Consider the following 13,253-nt stretch of genomic DNA (forward strand, 5'->3'; position numbering starts at 1 on the left):
TATATAGATTGTTACGTAGGGGAGGAGAGGGCTCACAGGGGACAATCCCAACACTGGAGGATAAAGTCAGAATTGGAAAAATGTGAAATCAACAATAAACCATCTCCAAAAAGAAAGGACCCTAAGAGAGGTTTTGTAGATGTATTGCTGAGTAGCTTCCCTAGCATCTACCAAAGACTCTTTATAATGCCACCAAGTCCAATCAAAGACCAGGGAGTGTCTTCATTCTTTCCATCACCTGATCCCTCTCTCCTTCCACCCCTCCTCTTGTTACCACCCTGTAAGCCAACATCCATGAAGCACCTAGTCTCAGTTCCCTGCTCCCTGCCCTAATCATCTTACCCTTGACCTGCTCATCCTCAAAAACTACTCTGCTTCTCACATCTCACCTGGGCTCTGAATCCCACCCCTTCTCATCAATCATTTCACATATCAGTTTCCTAGACATTCCCTCCTTTCTTCTTTGAATCATTTAATCATTCACCTCAAAGTACACAGCGATGCTATAATCCCTCCAGTGCAAACCCCCCCCCCAAACTGTCTCTTAACCTCACGTTCCTTTCAACGCGCCTCAGTTTATAACACAAATGGATTCCCAAGCACAGCTGATCCGTTCCCTGCTTTAAAAACTTAAGTACAGAAAACTGACTGACTTAGTCACACAATAAATCAGTGCATGAGTCAGGCTATGAGATAACAGCACGTAAAACCCTTATTTGTAAAAAGGCTTAATCATTTCTACAAAAATTCTCTTCCTTATGTGGGAAGAACAGTTCCTTCCACTCACAGTACAGGCCTAACCTGGGGAACGTGAACCGAGCGGGGCTGGGGTGGATGCCGAGGTTGAGCCCACGTGCAGGGAGCACAAGGCTGAGGCTGGGGTCCGCGGGGCGGGGGTGAGGTTGGGGGGCTCCCCAGCCTGCACCGCCCCCCAGCCTGGCCCCCGCCAGCGCCCCCTTAGCCCCCCAGCACCCCCCGCCTGGCCCCGCCAGGACTGTGCAGACTTGGCCCGGGACTCACGGAGCTCGCGTCCCGCCGCCGCCTCCTCTGGACACTCCTCCCGCTTCGGGTCCGGTTCGCGCCCCTCACGGCTTCCCGAACCGCCTTTCGCGTGGCGGCGGGGCGAGCAGCAGCCCCTTCTGACCCCGAGACGCGGGTGCGCCACTCGGGCTGCCTGTCCGACGGCCTCAGGGCGCGGTGGGGAAGGGCAGGCGTGTTCCACCCGAGTCCGAGTCCAAGGTGCGGGTCCGAGTCCGGGTTCTGTGGGCGGCCCGTTGGCTGCACAGGTGTGAGGTCCGCCCCAGTCCGAGTCCGAGTCCGGGTCCGGGTCCGAGTCCGGGTTCTGTGGGCGGCCACCGGCTGCACAGGTGTGAGGTCCGCCCGAGTCCGAGTCCAAGTGCGGGTCCGAGTCCGGGTTCTGTGGGCGGCCCGTTGGCTGCACAGGTGTGAGGTCCGCCCCAGTCCGAGTCCGAGTCCGGGTCCGAGTCCGGGTTCTGTGGGCGGCCACCGGCTGCACAGGTGTGAGGTCCGCCCGAGTCTGAGTCCGAGTCCGGATCCGAGTCCGGGTTCTGTGGGCGGCCACGGGCTGCACAGGTGTGAGGTCGCGCAGGTGTGGCGCGCACGTGACATGGTTCGGTTTTCCCTGAAGAAAGCGTTCTGAGGAAACGCCCGCTCGTTCTCCAGCAATTCTTCGCACGATTTTGATCGGAACCTCAGCACTAACCCATTTCTGCATGGGCTTCCAGGACTTCCTTTGGACTAGAGGGACACTCTCAAGTCCTTCCCGTTAGGTGTAAGCCTTGGTGTCCCGTTTCAATGCGGCTGTACCTTACTGGGCTCCTCGTCTTGGGTATTATCACTTCCTTGGTAGTTTATACAATAACGAATTGGTGAGACACAGTCATCTACTTTGGCCACCATGTGCCTAGCTAAAGTTCTAATAATATGCAAGGAAAATGGAATACTGAAGGACAACCAGGACCTCTGCCCGGAATCCCATGGCGTGTCTAATGGATTACAACCAAACCAAACCACTCACACCTGTGGGATGGCTCCAGCAGGCACACTGCAAGTGTAGCATATCCTAGGAGTGAAAAAAAATTGAGCCTCATAACAAAACTAGCTTTGACCCCAGAACTACCCCACCTGTTTTGTATGTGTGCACACAGATGCGCAGGTGCAGGACCTAAGAGAAGGGAGAGAGCCCTGGCCGGTTTGGCTCAGTGGATAGAGCATCAGCCTGCTCTCCCTTTTGATTCTGGTCAAAGGCATGTACCTTGGTTGCAGGCTCCTCCCAGGCCGGGCCCTGGCTAGGGTTCCTGCAGAAGGCAACCAATCCATGTGTTTTCTCTCACATCAATGTTTCTCTCTGTCTTTCCCTCTCTCTTCCATTCTCTCTAAAAGTCAATGGAAAATATCCTTGGGTGAGGATTAACAAAAACAAACAAACAGTAAATAAATAAAGGTGATTAAATGTTTAAAAAGAGAGAGAGAGAAGGGAGAGAAACTGATGAAAATTGAAAAATGAGTTGGAAAGCCAGAGATTAGGTAACTGCTAAGGGGTTGATAAAAGGTATAGAAAGTAGTGGATGTTTTCAAGAGGCCCCACAAAGGTAGGCAGAATTCAATAGTAGACATGAGTTTGGCAGAGGTTGTGTGTGTGTGTGTGTGTGTGTGTGTGTGTGTGTGTGTAATGTATGTATATCTAGGTATATATATATGTATGTGTGAGTTTGAAATTATAGTAAATTTAAGAGACTGCATTTAGAGAGGTTTACCACCATTTGCTTCTGGATTACCTTCTGTCGCCCTGAGCCTTCTGTAGACAGCAACAATGAGATACTAAGATTGTCATAAATTAACTCACATTTGTAAGGGGGACAAGTTCAATATTATGGTTTGCTTAGTAAATGGAATCGTGTTTCCAGTTCTCACCATATCATTTGAGTTTTTCTTGAACTGCTAACCCAATTGTGTATTACAAAGCAAAACTGATTATTTCTTAATTATACAAGAGAACGTTTTGTGCCCCATTTTGTGTTACTATAGCTTTATAATAAATCTTGGTATGTAATAGGACCTGTGCTTCTGCCTTCTTATTCTTGAGCTTTTGCTTTTCCATATAACATTTAGGATCTACTTAACTCCCAAGAAAAAAACATGAGGGATTTTGTTTTTATTTTCACTGAATTTATAGAAAAATTTGGGGACAAGTTTTATCATCCTTCCTATCATGAAGTTACTTATTTCATGTCCTCAGATGTACTATTGATCTTTCAGTAATATTTTGTAGTTCCCAAGTTCTTGCATATTTCTTGATAGATCCCTGCCATTTAGGTATCTTGTAGATCGTTGTCCTGTAAGAGATTATTTTTATTATATCTTCTAATTGGTTATTATGGTCTAGGAATGCTATTCATTTTATATATTGATCTTGTAGTCATAACCTTGTTGAACTCTTATTAAATCTAGATTTTTTTAAAAAAATATAGACAAACACACTGACAATAAAGTTTTATTTTTGTTTCCAGTTTTCATTCATATTATTTATTAAATTGGCTAGGACCTCCAAAAAAATAATGAGGGCACCCTTGTATTATTACTAAGAAATGCTTCTAAAATTTCACCAATGTGATAATTTATCTAGTTTTCAATAGGAATTTTTTTATGGTACAGGTAGAATTACTAACAGACCCTGATTAAGTTTGGGGTAGCAATGGACTCAGCTAAAAACTCCATTTCCCAGTTCCCTATATGGGGAATCCTTATTAGTTGCCCTACAATATGACAGTTTGAGATATGTGGACATTATGTGGGGTTTCCAGGAAAGCTCCTTAAAGAGGGACAAATTTGTTGCCCTTTTGTAATCTTCACTTTCTTGTCCTCCTACCTGGAACTCACATGTAGGGTTGGATGTGGAAAAGCCCATCTTGTGACCTGAAATTGACTGCGTGAGGCCAAGAAAATCGGAGGCTTCAAGTGAAAATTAAAACGGATTTTTTTTAAAAAAGCTCTCATTTGGGCCTTTGTAACTCACAGCTGAAGTGAAATTCTGAACTCATACAGAAAGTAGGGTGCTGCAAGTAACAAAACCTAATGTACAGAATTGGCTTAGTGTTTGAGGGAGAACTTTGGGCAGTGGGGACACAAATATCACTGGCTGGTGACTTATTTGATGGTGACAAAGTATTAGGTCAAATTGTCAACTGCTGTCCTTTGGAAGGCAGACCAAATGCTGATTGAGGCTGTAGTATTAGGGGAAGTATTAGAAGAAAAAACTCAAAATGTTGGTATAGGATGGCACTTTCTTGCTGTGTTCAGCAAAGTCCTAGAAGAGAGAAATGTACTTTTTTCTCTATTGAAGTTAGTAGCCTGCAGAGATGGAGGAAAAGGCAGATGAGCAAAACAGTTTCTACCATTTTTTTTTTATTGTGATATAGGTCACATATGAACAAGAGTGCATAAAATATATTTGTACAGCTTAAAGAATATTTTTTAATGAACATCCATACAATCACCTCATAAGACAAGGAACAGAACACTGCCAGCATCCCAGAAGCTCCAGGTGCCATTGCCCAATCACATTCGCCTACCTTCACTCAGAGGAAATCATTATTCTAACCATTGGGACAACAACACTCTTGCTTTTTAAAATACTTTGATTTCATATGGATACATCTTTAAAACAATATAGTCTAGCTTTAACTGTTTTGAATTTTATATAAATGGAATCATGCTGATGGCATCCTTATATTACTTGCTTCTTTTGCTCCACATTATCTTTGTGATATCCATCCGCATTCTGATTTTTCACCACTGTGTAGAATTCTATTGTTGGAATATACAATGATAGAATGTAACCATCCCACCACTGCTGAATATTTGGTTTATTTCCAATTCTTGGCTATTACTAGTATAGTACTACTATGAGCATTCTTACTAGTATACATGCTTCCTAGGGAATATGTTCAATAGTTTTCCCAGAGCAATGTATTAACTAGGGTTCTGGCAGGAAAAAAAAATTGTAATTTGAGACAAGTTTAAGAAAGGGACCATCTCTATAGGTGCGGGCAGGGTATGGGGAAACCATAAAGGGTAGTGCAGCACCCCAGGGCTATTAAGAGCAAGGCTCTGTTGCCACTCCTAGGCTGAAGAGGTGAGGAGAGAAACAGATTATCAGAACCTGGAGAGCGAGCAGAGAATGCAATATGAAGATGGACACCTACAAGAGGTTGTGACCTTAGGTCAAGGAACTTAACAAAAAGGTACATGAAGGACTAAATACGCAACTTCACCTTCTTCCCTCAAATCTTCTGCAGTGGCTTCCCCATTGCCATGACACCCTGATGGACATAACGCAGGGTACTGAAGGGCAAAGTGTGATCTGGAGGAAAAATAGAAAATAACCAGGAGCCCAGCCAGTGTGGCTCAGTGGTTGAGTGTTGACCCATGAACCAAGTGGTCACCGATTCCATTACTGGTCAGGGCACATGCCCAGGTTGCAGGTTCAATCCCCAGTAGGGAGCATGCAGGAGGCAGCTGACCGATGATTCCCTCATCATTGATGTTTCTATCTCCCTCTCCTTCCTTTCTCTCTAAAAATCAATGAAAATATATTTTAAAAAAAGAAAAAGAAAATAACCAGGAAAGGTGTATATTTAGGAGTGCAGTTGCTGGGTTGTTGAGAAAGGCAAACTGTTTTCCAAAGTGATTGTTTTCAAAGTAAGAGTTCATGTTGCTCCAAATCATGAACAGAACAATGAACCCTTTTTTCATTTTTGTGCATCTGGTAGGGTTGTAATGACACCTCTTTGTGTTTTTACTTTTCATTTCCCTATTACTAAAATGGCTGAGAATATGTGCATGTTTCTTGGCTATTTATATTTCTTTTTATGTCAAGTGCCATTTAAAGTCTTTTATCCAAATTTCTATTGGCTGTCTTTTTTCTTTTCCTGATTCATTGAAGTCATTTATATATTCTGGATTACATACTCTGGATACTAGTTTTTTCTGTTATTGTGCTACAAATATGTTCTCCCAAGTCCTTCCTTATATTCTGACCCTATTAAGTAGATAAGATTATAAGTGCTTATACTTTGTAGCTTTGCTGTATTTTCTAAAAATGCCCCAAAGGAAAATTTAATAGAAAAGAAAATGAGTTGGAGGAATTAGATTAAACAGAAAAGGATGTGAAGAGAATTTTTAGCAAAGAAAATAGAATAAAAGCACTAAGGTGGAAAAAGAGTGGAAAGGAAGGAAACCATTTCTATTGGCTAAAAGATCGACTACATATTTTAAATTTTATTTTGAATTATTATTAAATATGACTAAATAACATTCAATAAATCATCTAAATGAAAATAATTTAGTATTTAATGTTGAAAACACAATAAATATAAATTTGAGGGAAGGTAGAAAACAAATATGGTGCTATCTACAATTGAAAAAAACACAAGAGATATGAGAACAAAAGATTTGTTTCTTTAAAACAGCCACAAAATGACCATCATCTTCATGTTTCAATTAAATACTTATTAATGATAAAAACTCTTACTGATAGCACTAAATTATCTGGAGAAACTACTTAAGTTAACTACTTACTGTTAAGCTGTCTTTTTTCAGAAATATTTTTAATAAAAACATGACATAAATATAACTAAGATAAATGAGCTATTATAATACACACTCATCTTTTATACATTTTTCTCTAGAAGGTTATATAAAAATAAAGTGAATGTACAATTTATTCTTTATAGATTTGTGTAGAGTACAGACATAATTGCCATTTAAAGTTCTAGATAAGAAAATAATTACTTTATATCTTAGACAAAAATTTTTAAAGTGGATCAAGTGCTTATTCATAAGAAGGAATTTTAAATTAAAAAATCAAATGAATAGTCATATTTAAGCAAAATTTTTTTAACACAGAAAATAATACTGTGATACTATTATCCTGAAAGGAACAGAACCACTTATGCTAGTTCTGTTAAGCTAATATTCTTCATAGAATGCATGATAAATATTATGAATGCTCATGAGGTATTTGAAGGTACGAGGAGCTAAAATACAAATATACAAAATTGTAGAAGACACTATGATCACATATAGCAGACCAGTGCCAACAAATGGTTAAGTGCTGAAAAGTTCTTATGCTAAAAAGGGTTTCTGTGAACCTCTGAGAGCCCTTACAAATATATGGTTTTATATTCACTATAAAACTTAATAAACACAGAAATCAATTTTTGATCCCATTCCTTAATTTCTCATTTTAAAAATATCTCTAACAGGAAGTGCAATTCTTATGATATCAAAAAGGTATACAGAAGTAAATTAGTATATATTCCAAATTCATGTACAGGAAATATTGGGGAGAAATTGCTGCATTGGCCATTCACTAAATGAGTCTGTAAACTTAAAATGAGGAATAGCTCAATGATTATAAAAACAAGTTTCAATTTAAATGTTCAATGTTCACTTAAAAAAGATATCCAGGGTGTGTCTGGGATTGTTTGGTTTTATTTTCTTTGCTGTTGAGGATTTTGTCATCGATCCTGACCTGGAATTAAAAAACAACAATAAATTAAAATGCAGAAAGAGATTTAAAAAAATAATTTTGCAAATAATTGATTTTTTAAAATTGTACTTTATATAAAAGAAAATGTTAACATCTAAAAATTCAACCTCAAAATATGATTTTTATAGCTAGCTTTATTAAGACTCAAATTAGCCATACCTTTTGGTTTTTGTTATGGTCTTCTGTACTCTGCCTGAGTTACCTTTAGAGGGAAGAAAAATGAAAAAATTCCATAGTGAATAATAAGAAATAATTAAAGGGTTGCATAAAAATGTAAAAAGTTAGAGCTGACTGATATAAAGATAATAAAAAATTCCTTAGTATTACACAGTTCATATTTATACATACCAGAAACTAACTTGATAGCATAATTTCTTTTATTAGTGTTACACTTAATTTTATTTTTGAAAATTGGCCAGAGTCAGAACTACCAAAGAACAAGTTAAAGAGGCTTTCTGGCTATGTAAGTTATTGTTAATTTACCGCTGTGCCTTGACAAATGTTCTCTGAAGGATATTTCTTTTTTTGTTATATCACTCAGCTCCCTAAACTTCTGAGTTCATTCTGTGCTAAATCAAGCCCAAACCAAAGTTTCCCCTAAATTTAAAATCTAATGGTTTCAATTCATTCTAACTTATAATAAGATAACTAACAGGCACCTAAATAAACTGTCACTTTAATATTATGTGTTTAAGGTTTAATAATGATCTCAATTTTAATAAAACATTCCTGGAAAATAAAGTTCTTTAAAATTATATTACTGCAAACTTACCAGTACTTTTGGTGCTTTCTTTGGGCTGATTTACTGGATTAACTTTATCCTCTTTCAGTTCCTGGATAATGCCTTTATTTAAGCAAATATCCACATGCACATTGAACAGGGTAAGATCTGAAGTCTTTTGCTCTAGGTTACAAACAGGACAAATTAGAGCCTGGTCTGTTATTACTTCATATGAACGAGGCTGGAGGGTTTCTTGCCTCCTCAGTGACCCGGAATCTTCATTTTGTAATGAAACAGCACAAGAAGAATTCTGATGACAGCGTTCAGTATTAAACGATGTGCTTGGAAGACTAGAACGTTCCTCTTTGCTGAGCTCATTACTTAAAGCATTTACACTTTCGGCTTCAGATGGATTACATACAGTCTCTACCAACTCGACACAATCTTCTGAAGTGATTTCTGTATTCTTCTGATGGGTTTCAGAATCCTGCTTCTCACAGAGTGAAAAAGAACGATGTACATTTTCTTTCTTAACTTCTGTAGAGGAAGCATGCGAACATGAGAACATTTCACTCACCGAAGGTCCACCGAGACATGCATCTACATGTTTATTAAAGGTTTCCAGACTGATGCTTCCTTGCTCCCTAAAGCAAACAGGGCAGGTAAATATCTGATTGTTACTTGAACTCTCTGATGTTTCTAAATTCTCACTCATCTTCTTTAAAACTTGGAATGGTTGTGATGCCTGTACACCTTGTCCATTCACAGTTTCACATTTAAATGTGTCTTGGTGACTCCATTTCCTTTCCGATCGTTTTTTATCAAAGAAACTCTTCTTATGAGACATTTCTACAGGTTTTAAAAACTGATCTTTGTCAGTTTTCTCTATACACCCAGTGGCTGACAGGGTTTGGTTTCCAGCCTGTAAGAAACCAACAATACTCCGTTGTTGGTGTTTCTTATCTTCTTCATTGGGAAAACTAGAGAGCCGCACACCTAAATTAAACCAAGCACAATTAGTCAATTTCAAATTTAAAAAGCCAATTCACTCATAATTCATAAAAACATTTTGCAAATACTGTTATGACATATTTACAAAAGGCTGTTCCGAGATAAATAATAAGCAACACTGTATATTTTCTGAATTAAAGGATGTTTTTCCGAAGCTGGCATTTTGAGTTGAAATATATACTTTCCTTTATAAAACTGGGTATTACTAATTAGTAGGTATCTATTTGAGTTAGATGATTATATGGGTCTTTCAATTAACATCTTAACACATGATACCATTTAATAAATACCGAGTAACTAGTTGGAGTCAACTACATAGATACTTTAGCTCCTTTTTTTCAATAGGTTTTAGTTTTTAGAGCAATTTTAGCTTGACAGCAAAACTGAGCAACAAGTACAGAGTTCCTATGTGTATATATGTGGGGGTAGTACTCACATACACATATATCAACAACCCCCACCAGAATGGTACATATGTTACAACCAGTGAACCTATACTGACACAACATTATCAGTCAAAGTCCATAGTTTATATTGGATTCATTTTGGGTGTTACACATTCTATAGGTTTTGACAAATGTATAATGATATGTATCTACCTTCATAGCATCATATAGCATAGTTTCACTGCCCTAAAAATCTTCTGTGTTCTGCCTGTTCATTCCTCCTTTCCCACCAACCCTTGATAACTACTGATATTTTTAGTGTCTACATATCTTTTCCAGAATGTTATATGGTTGGAATAATACAGTATGTAGGCTTTTCAGATTGGCTTCTTTTAGTTAATAACATACACTTAAGATTCCTCCATGTCTTTCATGGTTTGATAGCTCATTTCTTTTTGTTTCTTATTTTGTTAATCCTTATCTGAGGATATTTTTTCCATTGCTTTTTAGAGAGAGAGGGAGGGAGGGAGGAAGGGAGGGAGGGAGAGAGAGAGAGAGAGAGAAAGAGAGAAACATCGATGTGAGAGAGACACATCAATTGGCTGCCACCTGAACAGTGCCCAACTGGGGTGGGATGAACCTGAAACCCAGGTTCATGCCCTTGACTGAAAATCGAACCCGAGACCCTTTGGTGCGTGGGTCTAACCCAATGCTCTAATCACTTAGCAACACCGGCCAGGGAAATAGCTCGGTTTTTTTTATGGCTAAATATATTCTATTGTAGGGATGTACCACAGTCTCCGTTGACCTACTACTAAAGGACATTTTGGTTGCTTCCAAGTTTTAGCAATTATGAATAAAGCTGCTATTAACATCTATTCTTAGTTCTTTTTAGTTAATATACTTTATTCAATTGAACTCGGCAGCTGCTGTCTTTCATATATGAAAATATGGTTAATGACCCACTCTTAGTAGTATACTAAGTTGGCATTTGGGGTGCTTATCCATAAACATTCTCTTACCCAATTCACTTTAGAATCATGGTTTCTTTGTTGTTTTTGTTTAATTTTTTTTCTACCGTGTGGAGGCTAAATAGTGCTTTAGTCCCTCATCTGTAATTCTGAAATCCAAAAAGCCCAGATAAATTGCAAGCAACATATGGTTGCTTATAATAAACTCTTTAGAGTTTTTATGACTCAGTGTGAATATTTTTTGTTTTGCTACAAAAATATTAATGTGTTTGAACATGAAGTGTTTCCTCAGATCTCAAAGGAGTATTACAAAATATACTCAGTATGTTTTCTAAAATCTGAAAAGCCTAGCCCCAAGGATTTCAATATTTGTAAGGAGAAGGACAACTTTTATTGGTTCTTACTGGAATTAAATTAATTATCATAGCTTCATATGCATCAGGTTCCAAGCATTAAAAAAAATGGCAGCAGCGTAAGTACAAATTCGTAAACAGTTTTAAGAAATAAATTGGAGGTGAGAATATTTCCAAAGTTGATTCTTTAAGAAAGTCTAGTTATTTAAGGAAAAGCAAGAAAAGTCATACCCATAAGTCTTAATCTCAAGGGATGTGGAAAATCAGCATCAATTTCTGTTCTTAGCAATTCTTTGGCAATAGCAAATATTTCTTCTGCAGTAGACACAACAGATGAAACTGTAGATGCACGAGTTTTTACTTCAAAATTCACATTCTTCAGCTTAATAGTAACAGTTCTACCCTATAATAAGCAGAATACATTACATATGGCTTGCTAACTTCTAGAAAAAAAAGTTATTTTACAGGTTAGAAAAACTCATAAAGCTCTCATATGTACATATAATATGAAAGTATAATCAATTATTTCTAAAACATAGTAATAAAATTGTCATAAAGAATAACTGAAATCCAAAAGTAATTAAAAAATCCCATTTTAACCAATAATTATTACTTTCCTCTCCAAATGAATTTTTATAAGAGACTTTTATATAAAGGGCAAAGTTAAGTAATCATTTTTCTTTTTCACCAAGCTCTTTTAGAGGTCAATTCAGTATCTAAAAAGGAAGGAAAAAAGTCTTTCTAATAGAGCCTCAGTGAAAAGGTCTGTGGATAGCTCATACTTATTGTGTGCCTAGTATACAACAAATACTATGCTAAACAATTTACATGTTAGAACTCCCTTTAAAATTAATGTTAAATGGGTACAGAGTTTGGGATAATCAAAGAGTTCTGGAGATAGACAGTGCTGATGGCTATGCAGTATGAATGTTCTTAGTGCCACTGAAATGTACACTTAAAAATGGTCAAAACAGTAAATTTTATGTTACATGTATTTTACTACCTCCTGGAGGTAGTGAGAGTAGATTAGATTTATTGACTCACTTCCAAAGAATAGTGAATAGAAAGGGAAAAATAGTAACTTCACAATGGAGAACTACCATAATCAAGGGATGAAGGTTAGCATCTCCCATGACATCATGTAGCTATCAAATACAGTAGCTCCCCCTTATCTGCGGGTAAATGTTCCAACACGCCTAGTGGATGCCGGAAACTGCAGATAGCACTGAACCCTATCTATATATACTATGTTTTTTCCTATACATACATACTCATGATAAAGTTTCATTTATAAATTAGGCACAGTAAGAGATTAACAACTAACTAATAATAAAATAGGACAATTATTAAAATACACTGTAATAAAAGTTATGTGAATGTGATCTCTTTCTCTTATAAACAATCTGCTAACTAAGACTCCTATTAAGTGATTACCAGCAGGTAGCATATACAGTGTGGACATGCTGGACAAAGGGATAATTCACATCCTGGGCAGGTTGGAGCAGGACAGCATGAGATTTCATTACACTACTAAGAACGATGTACAATGTAAAACTTAAGATTTGATTAATTTCAAGAATTTTCCATTCAATGTTTTCAGTTTGTGGATAACTGAAACTGTGGAAAGCGAAATCTCAGCTAAGGGGGGACTACTGTACCTCACAGGATGTGATGAGGACATTTTACCTCTGTGATATTCTTTCTATAACTCATAACCATGGTCTAATCTAAAGAAAACTACCTGACAAACACAAGTTGGGAGATATTCTGCAGGGTATCTGGCCACTATTTCTCAAGACAATCAAGGTCATGTAAAACAAGGAAACACTGAGAAACTATCACAGACTAGAGAAGACTGAGAAGACATGACAACTAAATGCAATGTGGTTCCCTGGACTGAATCCTGGAACAGGAAGAGAACATTAATGGAAAAATAAATTCTGCAGTTTAGTTAATAGCAATGTGCTAATGTCAGTTTCTTAGTTTTAAAAAATATATTCTGGCAATACAAGAAGTAAATAATGAGGAAAACTGGGTATACTGGAACTCTTTATAGTATTTTGGCAATTTTTCTGTAAATCTAAAAATGATTCTAAAATTAAAAGTTTATTTAATGGCCCTGGCTGGGTGGCTCAGTTGGTTGGAGCATCATCTCATACACCAAAAGGTTGTGGGTTCAATTCCTGGTCAGTGCACATATCTGGCTTGCAGGTTTGATCCCTGGTTGGGGTGTATGGG

The 13,253-nt window shown here is 37.8% G+C and overlaps 2 protein-coding genes across 6 annotated transcripts in view; both read right to left on the bottom strand.

Annotated features, from left to right (window-relative positions):
• The window catches only part of ANKDD1B (ankyrin repeat and death domain containing 1B), a 39,401-nt gene extending 37,666 nt beyond the window's left edge, over nucleotides 1–1,735 (bottom strand). Inside the window, 1 exon segment of the mRNA XM_023752375.1 lies at nucleotides 1,021–1,735. Coding sequence (XP_023608143.1) covers nucleotides 1,021–1,735 — 715 coding nt within the window.
• Nucleotides 1,736–4,414: 2,679 nt separating this feature from the next.
• Nucleotides 4,415–13,253, bottom strand: part of POLK (DNA polymerase kappa) — a 58,170-nt gene continuing 49,331 nt past the window's right edge. For 4 of the 5 annotated variants that reach the window (XM_023750628.1, XM_006081318.3, XM_023750625.1 and 1 more), the window contains 4 exons: nucleotides 11,247–11,418; nucleotides 8,346–9,290; nucleotides 7,733–7,775; nucleotides 7,458–7,555 (listed from right to left, as the gene is read on the bottom strand). In XM_023750628.1, coding sequence (XP_023606396.1) covers nucleotides 7,471–7,555; nucleotides 7,733–7,775; nucleotides 8,346–9,290; nucleotides 11,247–11,418 — 1,245 coding nt within the window. In that variant the 3' untranslated portion in view covers nucleotides 7,458–7,470. Of the gene's footprint in view, nucleotides 7,556–7,732; nucleotides 7,776–8,345; nucleotides 9,291–11,246; nucleotides 11,419–13,253 lie in introns of all 5 variants that reach the window. The other variant, XM_023750641.1, reaches the window with a different exon arrangement.

Source organism: Myotis lucifugus, unplaced genomic scaffold (genome assembly GCF_000147115.1).
Source record: "Myotis lucifugus unplaced genomic scaffold, Myoluc2.0 scaffold_0, whole genome shotgun sequence".
Classification (NCBI taxonomy): domain Eukaryota; kingdom Metazoa; phylum Chordata; class Mammalia; order Chiroptera; family Vespertilionidae; genus Myotis; species Myotis lucifugus.